This window comes from Elephas maximus, chromosome 22, assembly GCF_024166365.1.
Source record: "Elephas maximus indicus isolate mEleMax1 chromosome 22, mEleMax1 primary haplotype, whole genome shotgun sequence".
NCBI lineage: Eukaryota > Metazoa > Chordata > Mammalia > Proboscidea > Elephantidae > Elephas > Elephas maximus.
In genome coordinates this window covers 23,079,087-23,099,257 of record NC_064840.1, presented here as the reverse complement: position 1 = coordinate 23,099,257, position 20,171 = coordinate 23,079,087, and the positions used below count along the sequence as shown (strand labels likewise).

Here is a 20,171-nt window from a genome sequence, read left to right as displayed (position 1 = left end):
GTCAATTCTGACTCATAGCGACCCTGTAAGACAGAGTAGAACTGGGTTTCCAAGGAGCGGCTGGTAGATTCGAACTGCCTACCTTCTGGTTAGCAGGCAAATGCTTACCCACTGCGCCACCAGGGCTTGGTTCTAACTCCCAGTAAGGCTTAAAAAGAGGCCCCTTCTTTGGCTCCTAAGAGTGCCACCCTCTGGATCACCAGGAACACCCAGAGTAGTGCTCACCTCTGCAGTAAGCTAAAGTGGCCCCTGCCCAAGAACATGGACTCCTGGGTGGTGCAGAAGGTTCACATTCTTGGCTACTAACCAAAATGTTGGAGGTTCAAGTGCACCCAGAGGCACCTTGGAAGAAAGCCCTGGCAATCTACTTTAGAAAAACCTGCCATTGAAAAGCCTGTGAAGTTCTACTCTGATTCTGTGAGGTCTCCATGAGTCAAATCAACTGACCCAAGAACGTGCCCATGATGAACAAGCCCCCCTGCTGCCCAGGGAAAGGGGCACCCCGAAAGGGCCGAGGGTGCCGAGGTGACGGAGTAGGCCCGCATGTCAGTGCCGACACCACAAGGCAGGCTGACTCTCTGTTGCCCCATTGCTGACCTCGCAGGGAGACCGGTCAGGCTTTCTCCCAGGTGGGCGGCCAGCAGGGCCGGCTCTGGAGCAATAATCCTCTGACGCGACAGGCTCTGGAAACCGGCCCCCTCCTGCCGCCGGTTGGCGTGGGGGGCCTTGCCAGGGGCTGCCCCTCTGCTGGGGAGGCAGAGGTTGAGCGGGAATGGGCAACTGGGGCCGATCCGCGACTGCAGCGTTCCGCTCGGACACCCCCAGCCTCCTGGAGGCACGCCCGGCCCCCGCCGCCGCCTTTCCCGGTGCCGTGCCGGCAGGCAGCCCGGGCGGCTGAGGGGAAGGGGCAGAGGCGAAGGTGAGCGAGTGGGCGCCCTGGGGCGGCTGCAGGCGGCCGGGGGCCCTGACTCCGCCGGTGAGCTACGGTGCGGGCGCGGCCTGGGCCAGACGATCCACTGAGGCGCGGGAGCGGGGGCGGCGGGTCCGCGGAGGGGGCGGTCCTGTCCGTGGAGGGGGCGTGTCCAGGCGCGTGCGGCCAAGGCGCGAGGGCACGGGGCGGTCCAGTCCGCGAGACTCTGGAGCGCTGATTGGCTGCGCGTCCGGAGGCACGAGGAGGGGGCGTGTCCGCACAGCAGTCCCCGCTCCCCCATCTCCCCCGCTCTCCGTCGAGGGCGCGTGCGCGGGCCTGGCTGCCTGCTTCACCCGAGGGCAAAGGGCTGAAAGTTCTGGCCTGGACATCGGGCTTGTGCACACCAGGCAGCATGTCGGGGCCTCAGTGGGGGTCGCTGGAGCAATGCTTGGAGCAGCACCTGCCGCCCGCAGACCTTCGGGAGGTGAAACGCATACTCTATGGCAAGGAGACCAGGTCTGGGGCTCACAGGCTGAGTTGGGGGGTCCTGGGCCCACAAAGCGTGGGTCTGGGGGACCAAGGGGAGGGCTTCAAGGTCTGGGGGATTCTGAGGTGGGGCAATAAGCTCCTGAGTGGGGCATCGAGACTACAGGGACTTGACGGGCTCCAGGGTGCTCAGGGACTGCAAGACCGGTGTGACCTTTACAAGCTACTTACCCCCCACCGTTCCCTGGAACCGAAAGGGACAGGTCAGAGTTTACTCTCCTGGGCATTCTCTTTGGCCACCCAGCCCTTCTCCCAGCGGAATGAGCAGCGTCCTCCCTAGAGTCAGTGTTTGGAGGACCCATGCATGGCCCAGACTCAGCGGAGTCAGTTCCTTCAGCCAGAGCCCCCACAGGTATGTGGAGTGTCCATATCCAGCACCCCTACCAGCAGTGGCCCGACCTCCGGAGGACCCTTAGGGGTAGAGGCAGGCTAAACCTGGTTGGAGAACGAACCAGGCTTCCTTCCCACTGGCTGGCTCCCTGCGTGAGTTACCAGCTTTGAATATAAACGTCTTTCCACTCCAGCGAATCTCACTAGGGTGTTTCCTTGTTGTTGGTTAGTGTGGAATTGACCCTGACTCACGGCGACCCCTGTGTACAAAGTAGAATAGCTCCATAGGGGTTTCAGGGCTGTGACTTTTCAGAAGCAGATTGCCAGGCCTGTCTTCTGAATGCCTATGGGCGAGTTTGAACCGCCATCTTTTCAGCCAGTAGTTGGGCACTTAATGGTTTGTGCCAATACAAAGCTGGAAGAGACCTCTCTGTTTACTCTTGTTTGCTCTTCAGTGCATTCTCCACGCAGCAACCAGAAGGATCGCTGAACATGTAAATCATATTCTGTGGCTCCTTTGCTTAATTAAAACCCTACCATGGCTCCTAGAATGATATTCAAATGCCTGGCCCTGCCTGCAGGGCCCTGCGGTCTGGCTCCTGATTTGTCTACTTCCACTTCCCACAACCCAGCCAGAGTGCACACTTCATGACCTTGAGGCAGTGACCTTGCGGCTTATCTATAAGAGGGTGTTGACTGGGGTTACTGCAAACCTCAAACCCACAGATGTTTTCACAGCTAGTGGGTAGTAGAGGTGGAAGAACTGCCTTTGGAATGATGGTTGAAAGGACTCTTCACACCCAGAGGGTAGGGGCTGGATGATGTTCAAGACCCTCCCAACGCTCTCCCCAGGACTTCTCTGGTACTTTCTTAGAGTTGGGGCATCCAAAGAAGGTATCTTAAAACAATGAGTGTCTCAGCTTCCAGGGCTGGGAATGAGTTTGTTTTAAGGGTAAAGTGGGCATGTTCTCCTGGGTGAGAGAAGTGGTGGGGAGAGTTTCTGGGGGTCAGGGAGAGGTAAAGCAAAGGAATATTAGGAAAAGAGAAATAAGTTTCCCACCCAGGAGACCAGCTGGGCACATTCTGGAGTAGGGCTAAGGCCAGGCCAAGGACTACCTTCTAAAGGGATTTTGTCTAAGTAGCTGAATAGCTTCGGGGGGTAGGTATCATCATGGGCAGTGAGGTGGGAGTCAGCTCAGTGACCAGTGACAGGCTAGGTGCACAGTAACCCAGTGAGTGGCTCCCCTTTCCTATCTTTTTCCTACTCTCCTTTCTTGGCTCTGTGCCACTCAGCACTTGCCCCTTCCAGGTTTTACCTTTAGGATATAAAGCTTTGTACTTGCGCAGTCCTTGTGATTAGATGAGATTTGTCTATGAACTGGGCTGTGAACTAAAGATAGAAAGTTATTTTAAAAAAAACAAACAGTTGCTGTGGACTGTGACTCATGGCAACCCTATGTTTGTCAGAGTAAAACTGTGCTCCACAGGAAATAGAAAGTTATTAATCATTTAAAAATTTCTTCTCCCTCTGAGTGGTTCAAATGGTTAATGCGCTCAGCTACTACCTGAAAGGTTGGAGGTTCGAGTCCATCCAGAGGCACTTGGAAGAAAATCCTGGGGATCTAATTCTGAAAAATCAGCCATTGAAAACCCTGTGGAACACAGTTCTACTCTGACACACGTGGGGTCACCATGAGTTGGAGTCGACACGACAGTAGCTGGTACTTGGTCTCCCACTGAACTCCTATGGATTCCTCAAAGCCAGATTTGGACATGTCACCTCTGGGAAGTCCTGGTGGCTCTGGAGTCCTCAACCCCTCTCTGGACTCACACTGTGCTCCACAGCCTCTCCTGATTACTTGTGCCCAACCAAAAGGAAACACTAGTGAGTGTTTGCTGAGTGAATTAGTTAAATCGGCCTTGCCTTAGCCCCAAAGAATATCATTCTCAGTTTTAAGACAGTCTGAACCAGGAAGCATTCATTCACTCAACAAACATGGCCTGAGCACTTGTTTTTGTCTTACTTGTCTCTGTACTTCAATCACTTGTTTTGGGCTTGAGGTACAGAGATGAGTAAGCATGATTCCCACTCTCAAGGGCCTTCCTTTTTCTGGAGGAGACTAGCTGATGACTGCCCTACGTGTGAGAGGACACAAGGAGGCTGGCGGGAGCTTATCGTTCAGAGGGGGGACCAGGAGGGGCATGGGGGCTGGAGGGAGCTTACCCCTGTGGGGTGTCAGGCCAGGAAGGCCTCCCAGAGGTGGCAGTGTTTGAGCCGTGACCTGAAGACGACAGAGGAGTTAGTTTAGGGACAGGAAGGGCTTCAGTATTCCTGGCCAAGCCCCTGATACCAGGGGACCTGCCCATTCAGGACTGTGGGTGTGAGACATGGGTCATGGAGAGCTGTCCCAAGAGAGGAGGCATGGGGTGCCGGGCTGGATCCTGGGGGCTCTGTGTCATGCTGGGGCCACAGGACTGTTCCCTGGACATGGGGAGGCTTTGAAGATTTGCCTGGTGGGAATGGACTGGAAAAAAGTGGGTGAAGGATGGGGAGCCTAAAGCAGACAAAGTCCTGCAGGTGGAGAGGAGCAATGTTCCGGGGGCCCCAGGTGGTGGACGGACAGACAGTGTGGACCCACCTGGGGTGGCGAAGGAGGCCAAGATCATGCCTGGCTTCTGCTTGGACATTGGGGGCTGGCAGGCTAGTTTAAGGAGGGACACTTTTAGGGAAGGATGATGAGTTCAGCTCTGTACACGATGAGTTTGGGGTGCCTTTGGCATCCCCAAGTGGAGGGTGTAGTGGCTGTTGGCTGTGTGGAGGTGGCCTTGTGGAGAGATCAGGCTTGGGAGTTGTTGACCAGAGGTATCATTCCAGGTGGTGGAAGGGGTACAGAGCAGGAGAGGAAAGAAGTGTCAAGTGATACAGAGATATCTAGGAGGATGAGACAGCAGGGAGACCACTGGCTTTAACAGCTAGAAGGCTGGTGACTGGGTCCCCAGCAGTTGCCCAGGTTGGAAGTGGGAGCTAGAGCACAGGGGACTGAGGGGAAGTTTGTCCGGGGAGTACCAGAGGTAACAACAGGGACACGTGCAGAGAAGGGATGGTCTTTCACCCCTCCTCTGTCTCTCTCTGTCTCTTCCCCCCACCCCCCATTTCCCTCTTTATCTTTTCCTCCCTTACTTTCTTTCCCCCCTCTTTCTTTCTCTTTCTGTTTTTATCTCCATCTACCCTGTTCATCTTCCTTTTTCTTTCTTTTCCTTCTCTCTTTCTTTCTCCCTCCCTCTCTCTCCCTTTTCCTCTCTCCTTCTTCCTTCTTTTCTGTTTATTAGTGGAACAGACTCACACAGCTTTCAGAGTGGCTGTGGTAGGTCTGTGCACAGTGACAGGGAACGATGTCTGGGCTATATGTATGGCGGAGTAAAAAGGGCCCGTGGAAGACCAGAACATACAGAGCATACAGAACGGCATAGAACATACAGAACGGCATAGCAGAACACACACATAGAAAAATACTATGTGTGAAAATAGAAAAATAAGAGGGGCTGGCCTCTGGGGTTGGTGACTGGGGCTTAGAGGTGGGGAAGGGAACTTTTTTTTTTTCATTTTCTCCCCTTTTCCACTGATTGATCCCCCCTGCCATGAGCATGTATCACTTTTCTAGCAAAGCTCTAGTTTTAAGTATTTAAAACCCTGATGAGGCCGCAGAAGTGAGACGTTGCTGATGAGGCAAGTGCACAGCTCCTCTGGTGGGCATGGTGGGTCCCGGAGAAAGGCCCGGGAGGTACATAACACAGGGGGTAGGGCTGGGCCAGGAAGGGCCAGGCCTCCCTCTGTAGTCAGAGTGAGGCTGTGAGGGCCGGGGGGCTGAAAACTGATAAGGGGCACAGAAAGGCTTGGTGTGCTTGCAGCTCATGCGCTAGTCCCTCTTCTGAGCTGTGATGGGTTTGGTCCCCTTTGGTGGGCACCCCACGCATTTGTTGAATGAGTCTGCACAAAGTGTAGCTCAGGCTAGGTTCCCGAAATCTAAACGGGCGGGATGCAGTGCTGGAACACCTGGATGACAGGAGACATGGCGGCCTTGTCGGCAGAACCTGGATGGTAGATGGGTGCCGAGGAGAGGTAGGTGTCCCAGGGATTCTGTGAGGGAGGGGCAACCCGAATGAGGCAGTCTGCAGGGAGCCAGAAGGCCCAGGTGGTGCAAATGGTGAATGCTCACTTGGCTGCTAACAGAAAGGATGGAGGTTCAAGTCTTCCCTGAGGCACCTTGGAAGAAAGGCCTGGTGATCTACTTCTGAAAAACTAGCCATTGAAAACCCTGTGGAGCGCAGTTCTACTCTGATACACGGGGGCTGCCCTGAGTCAGAGTCGACGGGATGACGACTGGTTTTTTGGTTTGTCAGGGAGCTGGGACTAGAAGGGTAGGCAGCCCCAGGGGTGGCGATCGCACTTGTAGACTGCTGGCCACGAGATGGGGTTTGAGTATTTGGAATGACGGTGGTGGAAGAAAGGTGGGGAGAGGATAGTGGACGGGGGGACAGTTACAGCATCTCCATTTGACATCTTGCTGGGGTGAGACATGGGTTTGGTTTTTTGTGGGGGGTGAGACAAGGCAAGGCCAAGGGGGACAGGACTCACCGGAACCGTTACCAAAGGGTGGTATGGCCCACCTGCAGGCCCCGGTGCACCCTCAGGCCCAGGGGAGGATAATCACGTGGAGCCTATTTCCCAGGGCTGGCTGGGAGCGTGCAATTACAGTTACTAGAAAGCTACTGTGTGTGTCCCCATCTGATGCTGTCCTGGGGTGGGGGATGACCTCTGAGGCAATCTCTGCTGACCAAGGCGGGGGGGTTGCGCAGTGTGGGCACCGCTGCTGTTTGTAACCCGCCGATCAAATTGAAGGCAAGCTGGTTGTCAGGGGTGGAACTGAACCGGAGCTGTCAGGGGGCGGTTCAGAGCGCAGGGCTGACAGGGCTGTGATTTTGAAAGGAACGTCTTTGAGAGAGTGATTTAAGGTGGGAGCAGAGTGTTATTATTAGATCACAGCTGTCAGGTTACCTTTGATGTATTCTCAGGGTATTTCATAACCACCTCTCCCTTAGATGGGAGGCCTTCCTGGCGAGGGGACATGTCCTGGGACTCTTGTGTTGTTCACTCGGGGGCCGAGCAAGCAATGGGTGTTAGGAAGTATTTGCTGCTTGATGAGAGGTTTTGTAGATAATCTACTTGACTTTGCTAACAAACCATCAGCCAGGATGAACACTGGGGCCTTTGATCTGATGGCTGAAGTGGGGGTGACCTACCCAGCATCAGGCCAATGGGGGCCACATTTCAGAAGCAGCAGCCAGGCAGTGGGGTCTCTGAGACTTACAGTCCTAGTGGGGTATAGCCACAGGATGCTTCTAAGCCACGTGTTCCTCATCTTCCACAGCCTGTCCTGTCCCCACACCCTGCCCTTCCCCCAGGCTCAGCACAGCCCTCGGAGAGTAGTTCTTACATAGTTTTGGAATCAATTCCCCCTCTCTGTGCTGACTACTGGGACTTGAATTCCTGCCTTCATCTCAGCACCTCAAAATGCCAGCCTCTCTTGACTGGCTGCCCTGCTTCCTGCTGCCCCTCTGCCAGTCTTCACCATGCTGCCTCCCTAGAAAGTCCAGGCTTGTCAGTGTGCTGTTCACCATGCGGCTCCCCCACCTTGGCCCTCACTCTGACCTGCTGCAGCCCCCGCCTCCTCACCTCTGAATGAAGGCCACACAGTGAGGAGGGAGAGGGTGGTTTTAAACGTGGCAGATCTCATCAAAACCATCTCCCTTCTTCTCTCCTGCCCACTTCAGGAAGCTCAACCTGCCCAGTGTGGCACTGGACGAGGCCTCTGCAGGGGACTTTGAACTGCAGGGGTATGCCTTTGAGGCAGCCAGAGAGCAGCTGAGACAGCCGCGCACCGTGCGCGTGGGGCTGGTGCAGAACAGGACCCCGCTTCCCACGGATGCTCCGGTGGCTGACCAGGTGCACCTCTTTGACCATAAATACGTGAGCCTAGATGTGGCCCTAATCTTTGTTGTGAACCTGTCCATTGTCCCTGGCTGGTTGCCTCTGCCCCCACCCCGCAGGCGGCAGCACAGCACCCATGGTGATCACAGGGATGGCTTCCACCCTGGCTGGCCTGCCATCTGGCCTGCATCTCTGCTTGTTATCATCTGGCTCTTACCCCTTTGCCTTTCTCTCATCCCTCACTGTCCTCCCCACCGTCCCCTCTTTTCCTCTGCTGATATTGATCTGAAGTTCCATTTACCAGCTGGGGGGTGCGCTTTTGGCGGCTGGTGCTGTGTCCACAGGACTCTGCCTTAGTCTCCTGCCAGCCTACATAGGGCTGGGCCATCTGTGTTCCTGGTTAAGCCGAGGTAGAGGCGGGGACACACGCTACCTAGAATGGTCAGCTGACGGTGCCTGCGGGGCTACAGGGGTATGACGGGCATCCCTGTGACCTTATAGGTGGTGTACAAGTATAACAGATGCATCTTGTATTTCCCTAAGGAAACATGTTGTCACAGATGCAGGTGGTTTGTTTTATATGCTTCTCACCGTGTTCTTCCAGCTGCCTAAACCTTCAGGGCTTTCTCTTCAGAGGGCTCCTCAGATGTAGTATGCTAGAGAATTCTTAGGTATTCCGAGACACGGAAGGTCTAATGGCCCTGTCTTGCTTTTCTTGGAATAAAAGGTTTCTGGCCCCTGCGTGGTGCAAACAGTTTGCACTCGACTTGGCGGTTCAAACCCACCCAGTGGCACCACAAAAGACAGGCCTGGCGATCTGCTTCTGTTAAGATTACAGCCAATAAAACCCTGTGGACTTCTTAAAATCAAACAATAGTTTAGCTTAACTAGTGAAGAATGTCTGCCTTGAGCATTGAGCTCTTTTAAGAGCTATCTATACGGGATCAAACTGACAACAACAACTCGAATGATTAGACAGGAACCTTAGGGGGCAGTGAGCTTATGTTAATGGGAGAGGAACAACTTGGAAAAGTAGGGTGAGAATGGTTACACAACTCGAAGAATGTAATCAGCGTCACTGAATTGTACATGTAAAAAAAAATAGGAACTGTCAAATTGGTGTATGTTTTGCTGTGTATATTCTCAGCAATGACAACAACAAAAAAGCCCTGTGGAGCAGTTCTACTATGTAACACGTGGGGTTGCCACGTATTGGAGTCGAGTTGATGTCAGTGGGTTTGGTTTGGGTTTTTTGGTTCTCAATTCATTTTTTGTGTTTGGATCAGCTGTTTATGAATATATCTGGTAAAGCAGAGGGTTCGCAAAAATGAGGGAAACCTTATGTGAGATGAACTGACAACAATGGATTCACACATACCAAGGATTGTGAAGATGGTACAGGACTAGGCAGCGTTTTGTTCTGTTGTATATGAGGTTGCAGTGATAACCACCAGCATTCAGATTATCAGGGATTAGGGGCAGGATGTCGTTCTCGCCCCCACAGCACCTAGAAGAATGCTTTGCACTGGCAACACCGAGCAGATGTGTGCGTGCTCTCATGGCTGGGGCTCTGTCCACCGAACCCTGGAGCCCTCACATGGACAGCCACACCGGGAGAGAGACAGAATATAGAAGAGTTTGTGCTCTGAATTCTCAGCCTGATTCTGTTGGTTGTTCTTTGAACAAACATTTCTAAATCTCTCCTGGGAGCCAGGCAGCATGGTGGGGACACAGAGAAGATCAGAATGCTTTTTTCCTGCCCCCAAGGAGCTTGTGGGACATGGGAGTGACAGGCAGGGGACAGACAGTGACAGCACCATGGGACAGCACTGCCGCAGGATGCAAAAGCCTGGGAGCACCAGTCACCCCAAGACTCAGCCTGCTGAGGATGGGAGGGTTGGGAGGGTGGGTGGTGTGGTCGGGGAGGATTGGAGTCAAGGGTGGGGTGGGGGGAGAGAGGACACGTTCCTGCAGAGTGCTTAGCACACATCAGGCACTTGGGAGAATAGAAGTGGCAGGACAAGGGTGCCCAAACCCATGGGTGCAGGATGGTGGAAAGGGCTGCATCCGGGGCAGAGGGAGGGCTAGCCAAGGCCATGAGCACAGTGTGCTGTGGCCCCACTGTGTGTGGACCCTGATTGCTATAAGTGACACATGTCCTCTCCTCCACACCTCTCAGCAACCTCAGGTGGTGTTCTCCCCATTTTGCAGGTGAGGAAACTGAGGCTCACAAAAACTGCTAGCCAGCATCCAAGTGCCCACCTCTTATTGCAGATTTTTGCCCTAATGAAAGAATCAAGCATCAGAACCTCCCTACCCTACTCACCATCATGCACCTGGTCGGGGGTTGGGCGTTTCCTGTGTGTTGAATGAGCTCCTAAAAATGGCCTTACCAGTAGAACTAAACTGGGTTTAATCCTCGCTTTCCCTTGTCAGGTCTCCGCCCTTCACAGACGAATTGAGGCCATCACAGAGGTGGCAGCCATGTGTGGAGTCAACATCATCTGTTTCCAGGAAGCTTGGAGTAAGTCTTTGTGGTGCTGCTTTCTCTGCCACCTTCAAACAACAGTGTATTATCTCCACATTGTCAAGAGTGTCTGCTACCGATTTTTATAAACATTTCCTTTCTTTTCTCATCCCTAGAAAAATTCTTTGTCAATAACACCAGGAGCCTAGGTAGCCCTCGCATGTGCCCCAGTCTGTGGTCTGGTCCTACCACTTCTGCCTACTGAATGATCTGAGTCTACTCATTCCTCCCTACCTCTTCAGCACTGCCCTGGACCAAACCACCATCAGCTTCCCCTCAGCTTTTGTAATTGCCTTGTCTTGTGGGGGGAGGTTATTTTAAATAAGTATAGAAATGCTCAGGCTTGTCATAATAAACTCATTTAGTTTATTGTAAGGTAGTCATGGCATGGAGCACAGGCAAGACTCCAAGACATTCATGTAGACCTGGAGGATTGGGGCAGGGTAAAGGTAGTCCAAGAATTAAATCCAAATCTTCAGCCGTCAGGTGTTTACCTTTGACAAGTAGTCTCGGGAGGAAGGTTTGACCAGTGGCTCGTCCTCGGGTGGATGTCCCTCATAGCTGGGGTCCAAGGTCAGTGGCTGTGGGCAGAGCCTGGCAGTATCTCAGTCTTCGGAGAAGGTCAGAGTCTCAGTGGACAGAGTTGTTCTACTTTTGCCTTGCTCTTGTTGGAAGAGCAAAGCCCAGAGTTTGGGTTCAGTCCCTCTGGTCTGGTATGGGGGAGGTCCAGCTCACACTGCATCAGGGTGACTCACCTCACAGGTTCATGATCAGGTGCACACTGGGGTGCGTAACATGATAAACTAAGGACTATGCCACATCATATCAAAGTCAAGCAGGTGTCTAAGGTAGCTAAATATATTAAAAATTAGGACAGAAAAGTAGCTTTTCAGTTTTAGATTGTTTACAGCTTAGCTTAAATGCCCAAGTCACACATTACCTATTTCACACATGTAATTTGGGATCACTACATAAGCATACATTACCTGCCTCCAACTGGCACCTGCGCCCTCCGGTCTGGGCCCTGCTAATTTGCTCTCCACACCTTATAGGAATAATCGCTGCTGCCGTCTGTGCCTTCCCACCTCTGCAGCCTCATCTCTGCTGAGCTCAGCCACAGCACCTACTGTTGCCTCTGCCTGCAATGCTCTCCCCTCCCACAGCCTTGTTAACCCTGCTCAACCCTCAGGTCTCCACTCAGAACCACCTCCCTAGCTAAAGTTGAGTCCCTTCTTATACACACTCCTGGCATCATGTACCTTTTGTTTATTTTTTATATTTTTATCAATGTTATTCATGCTCATGGTTTAGAGTCAAATGAGTCTACAAAGTCTGTTACAAAAAAAGTATTTATCCTCCTCACCAGAGTCTTTGGATTTCCCTTTGCTCTGTGGTGGTTTCCTGACTTTTCTGCTTTGCATCATCTGTGGACTCCTCAGTGTGGATGAGGATAGTATTTGTTCTTCCCTCCTCCTACCCCCTACACACACATGGACTCTTCCCGTTCCATCCCTCATCTGTTCTCTGCCAAGCCACTTTGTAAGCTTTGATTTCTTTTCCTGAATAACCTTCTTTTCCCTGAAGTTGGCTTTGTTTCCTACATACTTGCCACAAAGTCAATCCCAAACTTTATTCTGGTTTCCTAAATTCTCTTAAACAGTCTACCCATTTTACCTCCTTAAAGGAACCTGTCCTGAACCTTTTGAGCCTTCTGACCGCTCTCATCTGAATGAGCTGCCCCTTCTACTGTCTGCACAAATGTCATCCTGGGATTTCCTTTGACCCATCATCTTGGGGAGTCCCCCTGCCTCGCTCTTGAGTTTCTTCTGTCTCACATCTTCCTCTTTCTTGGTTTAAGCCCTCATTTTGGTGGAGTAGTTCTCTAAGAAATAACACGTAGAAGGTAAATTTCTTGAGACTTTGCATGTCTGAGAATATGTTCCTTCTACTCTCAAAAGTGTTTGATAGTTTGGCTGGGTATAGAATTCTAGATTAGAAGTACTTTTCCTTCAGAAGTTTGACACGTTGCTCCATTGTCTTCTAGCTCTGGATATTGTTGAGCAGTCCTAAATCATTTAGATTTCTGATCCATTGTATATTAACTGTTTATGCTTCTCTGGAAGATTCTAGGATCTTCTTTTTCTCTAATACTCTGAAATTTCATAATGATGTACTGTTGTGTGTATCTATCTTAATCCATTCTGCTAGACACTCAGTGGGTCCTTTCAGCCTAAAAACTTGGGTCCTTCAGGTCTAGGAAATTTTCTTGTATTGTTTCACTGGTGATTTTTGCCCCTAAATTTTCTCTCTCCTCTTCCCGTTATTCCATTTATTAGGATGTTGGAACCCTGGACTAGTTCCCTAACTTTCTTATGTATTATGTCCTATTTTCTTTCTCTTTGTAGTCTTGCTCAATTTTATGAGAGATTTCATCTAATTTGTCATTTAGTCCTATTAATTCTTTCATTTCTGCTATCATACTTTTAATTTACAAGAGTTCCTTTTGGTGGTCTACAAATTCCTATTCTATCACATCTTGTTCTAGTTTCATGGTTGCAATATTTTCTCTTTAAGGATAATTAATATTACATAATATATATTTTTTCTCCCTACGTAGTCCCTACTTCAGATTGGTCTTTTTTTTTCCTTTCCTAGTTGTCTGCTTATATTTTAATAGCTAGAAATTAAAGAGTTGATGGCAAATTCTGAGTGTGTGGAGGGCCTCATCCTCTGAGATTCCTTACAGGATGGTCTGGTGCAGCTGTTTGTTAGGTAATCCATGTTGCTGGTGTCTTCAGGTCATTATTTTCGGGCTGCTCACGTTCCCAGAGAAGAAAAGTCTTCTAATCTCCTGCCAAGAAGGAAGAGGACTGGGCCCCAGTGTGCTGATGTTTACTCAATCTTTCTTTCTTGACACATCCCTCTTTGTCATCCAGGCTTTTCCAAGGCCAGAGACCCTCTGTGGAACGCTCTCTGGAGAATGAGCCTCTAGCCGTCTCTAGGGGGAAGAGGCAAGTCTCTATTCCTAGAGTGGGGGAAGGGTCTGGGCATCAAACTGCTTAATCAGACTCCACCAGTCCTCCTTGTTTAACCCCCTCTCACTTCTCCACCTTCAGGCGTACACAGGGCTTTCGCTGCCTGAGCTCTGGGGTCTGTGGTGGCCTTCTCGACTGCTGGGGACTCGGTGTTCAGATCAGCCGAGATACATACCTGTATCGCCCTGCTTGCCAGATTTCATATTTTGTTGCTGGTCTCCTCTCTCAACACCCCACCTTTGTTTATACCTTTTCATAAAAATCCCTTTACTATTGGCGGGGTTTCAGGAAGGAGCAAAGACTTATGTCCAATCTGCCATCCGCCGTCTCCACAGATGTCCGTGTCATTTTTTATGTTTCTTGTTAGAACTGTATTTCCACTCTTGTTTGCATGACTCTTGATTTGTCTGCCTTCTCAGTGCCTGCATTTTTTGTCTGTCTTTCCCATCCCTACTCCCCACTGCTTTTATCATTAGTGACAACAACCTCTGGTTTATGGCGGGCACTACAAAATACCTACTGGATTGTTCAACCAACTTCTTCCCTTTCTTGGGCCTGCAAAACTGCTCATCCCTCAATACCTAGAACATTTGCCCCTCCTTTGTGGGGCCCTGGGGGCTCTCCTACTTGCAGCCATACTGAGTTATAAGTCGTCCCCTTCCCTCTAGAGCAGGGCCAGTCTGAGTCTGGAGACTGACTCGCCCTCTTGCTTGAAAACGCCATGGTGGTTGGGACTCTGCAGCCAGCCTCACCCAGCCCCAGTCCACAGCCTTCTTCTGTGAGTTTGTTTACATTACAGAGCTTGTGTAAACAGGAAGAGAAGACATTAAAATGGAGATGGAGAAATTTGGAACAAAATGGAGAAATGGGAGGTTTTATTCCCTTGGGGCACTTGAGTCTCTGCTAAGGTTCTAAAAGCTGAGAATTAATGGTCATTAACAGACATTTTTGTTATCAACAGCTTTTTTTTTTTTGGCTTCCTTAAAATAGTTAATCCCTCTTCCCAGAGGCAAGCCTGAGGCATCCTGAGCCAGGCCCCCAAGCTGTTGTTGGCAGCAACTGCTGTCCACTTACCTGTGTGTGTGGGGGGGGGGGTGGGGGATAGTGGTGGTAATGCTATTGGTGGCACCTTCTTTCTGGCACAATTTTAGGACCAGGTGTCCTGAGGCTGGAAGGAAGTGGAGACTGAGGCTTCTCTTCCTTCTCTGTGAAATGAGGTCAGTCACACCTGCTTCACCGGGTGTCACAGGAGGAGCTGCTCATTACCAGGCTTCTCACGGTGCCTGGCATGAGGGGGGTATTAGGGAAATAGGGGCCACTTTTACTACCACCTGGAGTCCCTGAGTGTACAAACGGTGAACAGGCTCAACTGCTAACCAAAAGGTTTGAGGTTCAAGTCCACCCAGAGGTGCCTCCAAAGAAAGGCTTGGCAATCTACTTCTGAAAGATCAGCCATTGAAAACCCCACGATGATAGCGATAATGGTTACAAAACATAAAGAACATAATCAATGTCACTGAATTATACATGTAGAAATTGTTGAATTGGCAAATGTTTTGTTGAGTTTGTTTTTACCACAGTAAAAAAAAAAGTTAAAAGAAAAACCTGTGGTGCACAGTTCTACCCTGGTGCACATGAGGTCACCGTGAGTCGGAATCCACGTGACAGCAGCTGGTTTTTTATTACCACAAACAGGCCGCACCTCATGCCACAGCCAGTTGCAGCAGCACCCAGTCCCATCGTGGTGCTTCCTGCAAGTCTTAGCGCAGGTTGCTCAGAACGTGGACCATGGCTGCTCTTGCTGGGCTGCCAGCAGGTGTCCCCTGAAAGGAATGGCCTTGGGTTACTGTGAGATGGAGATGCACAGTATCCTGCATTGGTCCAGACAAGGAATTGAGTAGTCCAAAGGAAGAGGAGAAGACAGGCAACCCAGTAGGAAATGGCCAAGGGTGTGACTGAGAACGCCCAGAGATAATCCAGAATGGCCAGTGGACAGGTGGCAAGGGGCTTACCTCACTAGTGATAAGGGAAATAATGACATGCCAGTTCCCACTATCAGATATTAAATATCTACAGATATTAAAGATACCCAAGAGTCCACATGTTGCAGATATTCCAAGCATGGCTGAGATCCTTGAACAACATTACACACAGACCAAGGTCCCTGGCCCCCTTCCCTCCCCCATTGCACTCCCTGCCCCGAGGAAGTAGCACTTTGAACCGGGTGTGCATGGGGGTGACAAACATGTCTGTACTGTCACTATATATATATGTCTCCACCGTTTGAGAAAAGGCAAACTAAAATCAGTTTAATGATTTTCGTGCTGTTTCTACATAGTACCTGCTTCTACTATTTTACTATTTCTCTGCTGAGAAATGCAGACATGTCCATACATATCATCACATTTAATCGTTTTGGCAACCATGTGACCTAGTTATTTCAGAAAGGAAGGTGTCGGTGTTTATTCTCATAGCTCATAAGTAGTGTAAACATGTACTGTGACTTTTGATTCTGCGGGTTTCTTCTCACTGTATCTCCATAGAGAGAATTTCTATTCGCAATTCAGAGAATATTTTATATTTGTTTTGGTAGCATAAATAGAGCCCTGAGCAATTGTCCTTTCTTTTTAATGTTTTACTGTGTTTTCAGTGAAGGTTTACACAGCAGTTTAATTTCCCATTCAGCAATTTCTAGACAAATCGTTCAGTGACATTGGTCACATTCTTCACAATGCGTGAACATTCCCATTTCTGTTCTGGTTGTTCTACTTCCATTAATCTAGTTATTTAGCCTGTTATTTAGCTAAAAGGTGACCTCAGGAGCTTGTTTCAGTTCAAGGTTTAAAGAGCATCTCAGAGTGAGCTTCTTGGAGCAAGTAGACACATGAGACTATGTGGGCAGCTCCTGCCTGGAGGGGAGATGAGAGGGCAGAGGGGGTCAGAAACTGGCCAAATGGACATGAAAACAGAGAGCGGAGGGAAGGAGTGTGCTGTCTCATTAGGGGGAGAGCAACTAGGACTATATAGAAAAAAAAATTTTTTTATATAGCAAGGTGTATTTAAATTTTTGTACGAGAGACTGACTTGATTTGTAAACTTTCACTTAAAGCACAATAAAAATTAAAAAAAAAATAAGTATCTCAGAACAATAAAAGTCTCGAGGAGCCCTCCAGTTTCAAAGTCGGAATTTTTTAAGAATTTGAGGATCTGTTGCAGATTTTTCTCCCATTCTGTCGGGATCCATCTATTGTGGCCCTGATCAGAATGGCAGGTAATGGTAGCTGGGTACCATGTAGCTCTTCTGGTCTCGGGGTAGATGAGGTCGTGGTTCATATAGACTAGTCCTGTAGACTAGTTTTTTCTTTGAATCTTTTGTTTCCTCCTTTTTTTTTTTTTTTGTTCTGGACTAGAGAGACCAATAGTTGTGTCTTAGATGGCCGTTTGCAAGCTTTTAAGACCCCAGACACTACTCGCCAAACTAGGATGTAGAACATAAAGTATATTATGCCAATTGACCGATATATCCCACAAGACTATGGTCCTAAGCCTTCAAACCCAGAAAATCAATCTCGTGAGGTGTTTGGTTATATCTAAGAAGTATCCATAACTGTGCCCTCATGTGGTTTGTTACATATATGAATATATATGCATGCACACACATATATACATATACAAATGCATACACTTATATATGCATACTCGAGGTCATATTTTGGCTCTCATGGACTTGCTCTGATTTTCTTCGGTTTCAGCTTGAACTTGCATATATGAGCAATTGATAGTCTGTTCCATAGTCAGCCCCTGGCCTTGTTCTGAGTGATGATACTGAGTTTTTCCATCATCTCTTTCCATAGATGTAGTCAATTTGATTTCTGTGTGTTCCATCTGGCGAGGTCCATGTGTATAAAAAAAAAAAAAAAGTATAGTCGCTGTTTATGTTGGTGAAAGAAGGTGTTTGCAATGAAGAAGTCATTGGTCTTGCAAAATTCTATCATTTGATCTCTGGCATTGTTTCTGTCACCAAGGCCATATTTTCCAACTACTGATCCTTCTTCTTTGTTTCCAACTTTCACATTCCAATCGCCAGTAATTATCAATGCATCTTGATTGCATGTTGGATCAATTTCAGACTGCAGCAGCTGATAAAAATCTTTGATTTCTTCATCTTTGGCCCTAGTGGTTGGTGCATAAATTTCAATCATAGTCATATTAACTGGTCTTCATTGTAGGCATGTGGAAATTATCCTATCACTGACAGCGATGTACTTCAGGATAGATCTTGAAACGTTCTTTTTGATGATGAATGCAACACCATTCTTCTTCAAAAACGGCTGCAGCAGTATATTGACAGGGAACTGCCAGAAATTTAGACTGGTTTCAGAAGAGGATGTGGAGCCAGGGATATCATTGCTGATGTCAGATGGATCCTGGCTGAAAGCAGAGAATACCAGAAGAATGTTTACCTGTGTTTTATTGAGTATGCGAAGGCATTCGACTGTGTGGATCATAACAAATTACGGATAACCTTGCGAGGAATGGGAATTCCAGAAGACTTAATTGTGCTCATGAGGAACCTTTACATAGATCAAGAGGCAGTTGTTCAGACAGGACAAGGGAATACTGATTGGTTTCAAGTCAGGAAAGGTGTGCGTCAGGGTTGTATTCTTTCACCATACCTAGTCAATCTGTATGCTGAGCAAATAATAGGAGAAGCTGGACTATATGAAGAAGAACAGGGCATCAGGATTAGAAGAAGACTCTTTAACAACCTGCATTATGCAGATGACACAACGTTGCTTGCTGAAAGTGAAGAGGACTCGAAGCACTTACTAGTGAAGATCAAAGACCACAGCCTTCAGTATGGATTGCACCTCAACATAAAGAAAACAAAAATCCTTACAACCGGACCAGTGAGCAACATCATGATTAATGGAGAAAAGATTGAAGTTGTCAAGGACTTCATTTTACTTGGATCCACAATCAACAGCCATGGAAGCAGCAGTCGAGAAATCAAAAGACGTATTGGGTAAATCTGCTGCAAAGGACCTCTTTAAAGTGTTGAACAGCAAAGATGTTACCTTGAAGACTAAGGTGTGCCTGACCCAAGCCATGGTATTTTCAGTCGCCTCATATGCATGTGAAAGCTGGACAGTGAATAAGGAGGACTGAAGAATTGACGCCTTTGAATTGTGCTGTTGGCGAAGAATATTGGATATACCGTGGACTGCCAAAAGAACAAAGAAATCTGTCTTAGAAGAGGTACAGCCAGAATGCTCCTTAAAAGCACGAATGGCGAGACTGCGTCTTACATACTTTGGACATGTTGTCAGGAGGGATCAGTCCCTGGAGAAGGACATTATGGTTGGCAGAGTACAGGGTCAGCAGAAAAGAGGAAGACCCTCAACGAGATGGATTAACACAGTGGCTACAACAATGAGCTCAAGCATAACAACGATTGTAAGTATGGCTCAGGACCGGGCAGTGTTTCGTTCTGTTGTGCATAGGGTCGCTATGAGTCAGAACCGATTCGACAGCACCTAACAACAACAACATATATACGTACATATATATACCCACATATATATATGTACTTACACACATATATGGAAACCTTGATGGCGTCATGGTTAAGAGCTATGGCTGCTAACCAAAAGGTCGGCAGTTCAAATCCATCAGATGCTCCTTGGAAGCCCGAGGAGACAGTTCTACTCTGTCCTGTAGGGTCACTATGAGTCGGAATCAACTTGATGGCAATGGGTTTAGTTTTTGTTTTTTATACACATACATACATAGATATGTACCTGCAGATATATTTTTTGGTTGTTGTTGCAAAATTATAAACCCTGGTGGCGTAGTGGTTAAGTGCTACAGCTGCTAACGAAGAGGTCAGCAGTTCAAATCCACCAGGCACTCCTTGGAAACTCTATGGGGCAGTTCTACTCTGTCCTATAGGGTCGCTATGAGTTGGCAATCGACTCGACGGCAGTGGGTTTGGTTTGGTTTATAGTAATTACCAAAAGGTCCCTTTTGCTTATGTACATCTTAGTGACTCATTTACCTTTGTCAAGCTATGTGCACTTTGCCCTCATTCAGTGTTAGCTTTCCCATCACCAGAAATAATAAGCATGTGCTGCTAACCAAAAGGTCGGCAGTTTGAATCCACCAGGCACTACTTGGAAACCCTATGGGGCACTTCTACTGTGCCCTGCAGGGTCACTGTCACAGATTGAATTATGTCCCCTCAAAAATGTGTGTACCAACTTGGTTAGGCCATGATTCCCAGTTTTGTGTGGCTGTCCTCCATTTTGTGATTGTAATTTTATGTTAAAGAGGATTAGAATAGGATTATAATATCACCCTTACCCAGGTCACATCCCTGATCCAATGTAAAAGAAATTTCACTGGGGTGTGGCCTGCACTACCTTTTATTTCTCAAGAGATATAAAGGAAAGGGAAGCAAGCAGAGTGGAGGACCTCATACCACCAAGAAAGCAGCACCAGGAGCAGAGCGTGTCCTTTGGATCCGGGGTCCCTATGCCCGAGAAGCTCCTCAACCAGGGAAAGATTGAGGGCAAGGACCTTCCTCCACAGCCGACCAGGAGAGAAAGCCTTCACCTGGAGCTGATGCCCTGAATTTGGACTTTTAGCCTTTTTTACTGTGAGGAAATAAATTTCTCTTTGTTAAAGCTATCCACTTGTGTATTCCTGTTACAGCCGCACCAGATAACCAAGACAGAACTTGGTACCGAGAGAGTGGGGTGCTGCTCTAACAGATACCTAAAATGTGGAAGTGGTTTTGAAACTGTGAATGGATAGAGAACCAGGAGCAGCAGA

At 48.8% G+C, this 20,171-nt stretch overlaps 1 protein-coding gene across 2 annotated transcripts in view; it reads left to right on the top strand.

Annotated features, from left to right (window-relative positions):
- Nucleotides 1-1,322: 1,322 nt before the first annotated feature.
- Nucleotides 1,323-20,171, top strand: part of UPB1 (beta-ureidopropionase 1) — a 42,973-nt gene continuing 24,124 nt past the window's right edge. The window contains exons 1-3 of one of the 2 annotated variants that reach the window (XM_049865412.1): nt 1,323-1,426; nt 7,619-7,790; nt 10,212-10,299. In XM_049865412.1, the coding sequence (XP_049721369.1) occupies nt 1,323-1,426; nt 7,619-7,790; nt 10,212-10,299 (364 nt within the window). Of the gene's footprint in view, nt 1,427-2,590; nt 2,649-7,618; nt 7,791-10,211; nt 10,300-20,171 lie in introns of those variants that run through there. The other variant, XM_049865413.1, reaches the window with a different exon arrangement.